This window comes from Scylla paramamosain, chromosome 34 (assembly GCF_035594125.1).
Source record: "Scylla paramamosain isolate STU-SP2022 chromosome 34, ASM3559412v1, whole genome shotgun sequence".
Lineage (NCBI taxonomy): Eukaryota > Metazoa > Arthropoda > Malacostraca > Decapoda > Portunidae > Scylla > Scylla paramamosain.
The window spans coordinates 10,000,220-10,003,097 of NC_087184.1; the positions used below are offsets into that span (position 1 = coordinate 10,000,220).

Here is a 2,878-nt window from a genome sequence, read left to right on the forward strand (position 1 = left end):
CATAGCTTGGAAGGTAGAAAGGGAAGCTAGGATAGAACCACCGATCCAAACAGAGTACTTGCGCTCAGGAGGAGCAATAATCTTGATCTTGATGGTGGGAGGAGCAAGAGCAGTGATTTCCTTCTGCATGCGGTCAGCAATACCAGGGTACATGGTAGTGCCGCCAGACAGCACATTGTTGGCGAACAGGTCCTTCCTGATATCAATGTCGCACCTCATAATGGAGTTGTAGACGGTTTCGTGGATGCCGACAGATTCCATACCCAGGAAGGAAGGCTGGAAAAGTGATTCGGGGCATCGGAAGCGTTCGTTGCCAATGGTGATGACCTGGCCGTCGGGAAGCTCATAGGACTTCTCGAGGGAGGAGGAAGCAGCAGCCAAATTCATTTCATTTTCGAAGTCAAGAGCGACATAGCAAAGTTTCTCTTTGATGTCACGAACAATTTCTCGCTCAGCTGTGGTTGTGAAGGAGTATCCACGCTCAGTCATGATTTTCATGAGATAGGCAGTCAGATCACGGCCAGCCAGGTCAAGACGCAGAATGGCGTGGGGAAGGCAGTAACCTTCATAGATAGGGACGGTGTGGGTAACACCATCACCAGTATCTAGCACGATACCAGTAGTACGGCCAGAGGCGTACAGGGACAGGACAGCCTGGATGGCCACGTACATGGCAGGGGTGTTGAAGGTTTCGAACATGATCTGGGTCATCTTCTCACGGTTGGCCTTAGGGTTGAGGGGAGCCTCAGTGAGCAGGACTGGGGATTCCTCAGGGGCAACGCGGAGTTCATTGTAGAAGGAGTGGTGCCAGATCTTCTCCATGTCGTCCCAGTTGGTGATGATGCCGTGCTCGATGGGGTACTTGAGAGTCAGGATACCTCGCTTGCTTTGGGCCTCGTCGCCGACATAGGCGTCCTTCTGACCCATGCCCACCATCACACCTTGGTGACGAGGTCGGCCGACGATGGAGGGGAAGACAGCTCGGGGAGCGTCGTCGCCAGCGAAGCCGGCCTTGACCATCCCTGAGCCGTTGTCGACCACAAGGGCAGTTGTTTCGTCGTCACACATGGTGGTTCGGCTGAAGTATAGAATGGGAGGACAAACATTTAGTTTTAATTTCTTGGGATCTATTTTACTTATGCAATCTAGAACTGTCACACATAAGAATTTCTGCAAAACCCGCCTCAGATTTTGAACCTATTTTTTTTTTCGTGGTGTGATGTCAGCAAGTGGTATGATTCTGGATCTTATTTAGGTTACAATTTGTCTGGGTATTATTTTTATATTAGGACCTATTGTATTGTTCATCCTACTAGTTTGCAACTCTAGTTTGTTGTATTGGAAAAAAGTTGAAAATGAATGAAGATGATTTATGCTTATGTCCGATTATTTCTACAGTTTATATAAATCCTTGACTAATTTGTAAGGACTTTATTGGTTAAATTACGAGAGAATCAATTTGAATCCTCTATCTTTTCTTATGTAGATTAACATCAATAATAATAACTAGCTGGACGTGTGAAACTTTAACGAAAGCAGGAAACACATGAACACCCTCAGTAAAATCACGAACACCTCAAGGAACCCAGAGGTTAAAATTGGATCTGTGTCCTATTGACCAACAACCTATAGGTTACCATTTGTGAAAGTGTCACGTCGTACTAAAGTGCAGACAAGACGAATTATAATATGATAATTGTATAGTGAGGTATTGGTTTAAAGACCTGGCACAGTCTGTTTTGATACGCTTCGCGCAGGTTTAGCCAAACACAAACAGCGCACAGATGAATGGTAAATAACATAATGTGAAATTACTGTTGGTCAGTGAATATGAATGTACCAATGATTTATAATCTATCGAGTATAGCAAATGTTACAGAGAAACATTTTTACTGGAAAGTGTCAGCTTAGTTTTAGTAACTGGAGTAATGGTTTTTCGTAAAGGTAAAATATATATATATATGTATATATATATATATATATATATATATATATATATATATATATATATATATATATATATATATATATATATATATATATATATCGTATATATGCATATTTTTCGCTCCTACCACTTCTCTTTCGATGAATAAGCAAGTTAACACTCGGTGAAATAAAATAATCTATAACACTAGTATAAAGCACTACGAAACTGTTGAAACAACACTTCTTTTTCATGGTTTTCAGTCACTACGCAGAATCAGAAGCACAGTGAATCTTTCGTAGGCGGCCTGGCTTAAGTTCTTTGAAATACTGCTGACATTTAAGAAAAAAAAAAAAAAAAAAAAAAAAAAAAAAATATATAAATATATATATTATAATATATATATATAATATATATATATATATATATATATATATATATATATATATATATATATATATATATATATATATATATATATATATATATATATATATATATATATATATATATATATATATATATATATATATATATATATATAAACGAATATCACAGATTTGACCAGGGAAGAGTTAACAACGTTCATTGCAGGGATGGAATGTTAATCCTTGTACGTACAGAGCAGCGAGCTTATCCTAAGTCTGAAGCACACTGGAGGACTCTTGGTGTCTGAACTTACTTATATATGATTGATCGGCCATACCCTCCTTTAATGTGTTTTTTTAGGTACATTGTGCCTTTTCCTCTAATGGCATCGCGTCTAGTTGACGGCGTGTGTGTGTCATATGTTTCAAAAATAAAGCTTGGAAGGGCATCTTGAATTAAATTCTGATGACACATTGCCAATCATCACTGTCAACGAGAAAGCAGGGTACAAACTCTGTAGTATGTTTGTATCTTAACCGTAAATTTTAATGCAGTACTGTGAATGTGTAATTTGGGTTTTTT

The 2,878-nt window shown here is 38.8% G+C and overlaps 1 protein-coding gene across 1 annotated transcript in view; it reads right to left on the bottom strand.

The window, feature by feature from the left end:
- Positions 1-2,675, bottom strand: part of LOC135089920 (actin-3, muscle-specific-like) — a 3,009-nt gene extending 334 nt beyond the window's left edge. The window contains exons 1-2 of the mRNA XM_063986106.1: positions 2,549-2,675; positions 1-1,078 (exon numbers count right to left, since the gene is read on the bottom strand). The exon at positions 1-1,078 is cut by the window's left edge and continues 334 nt beyond it. Of these exons, the coding sequence (XP_063842176.1) occupies positions 1-1,068 (1,068 nt within the window). The 5' untranslated portion in view covers positions 1,069-1,078; positions 2,549-2,675. The remainder of the gene's footprint in view (positions 1,079-2,548) is intronic.
- Positions 2,676-2,878: the final 203 nt, after the last annotated feature.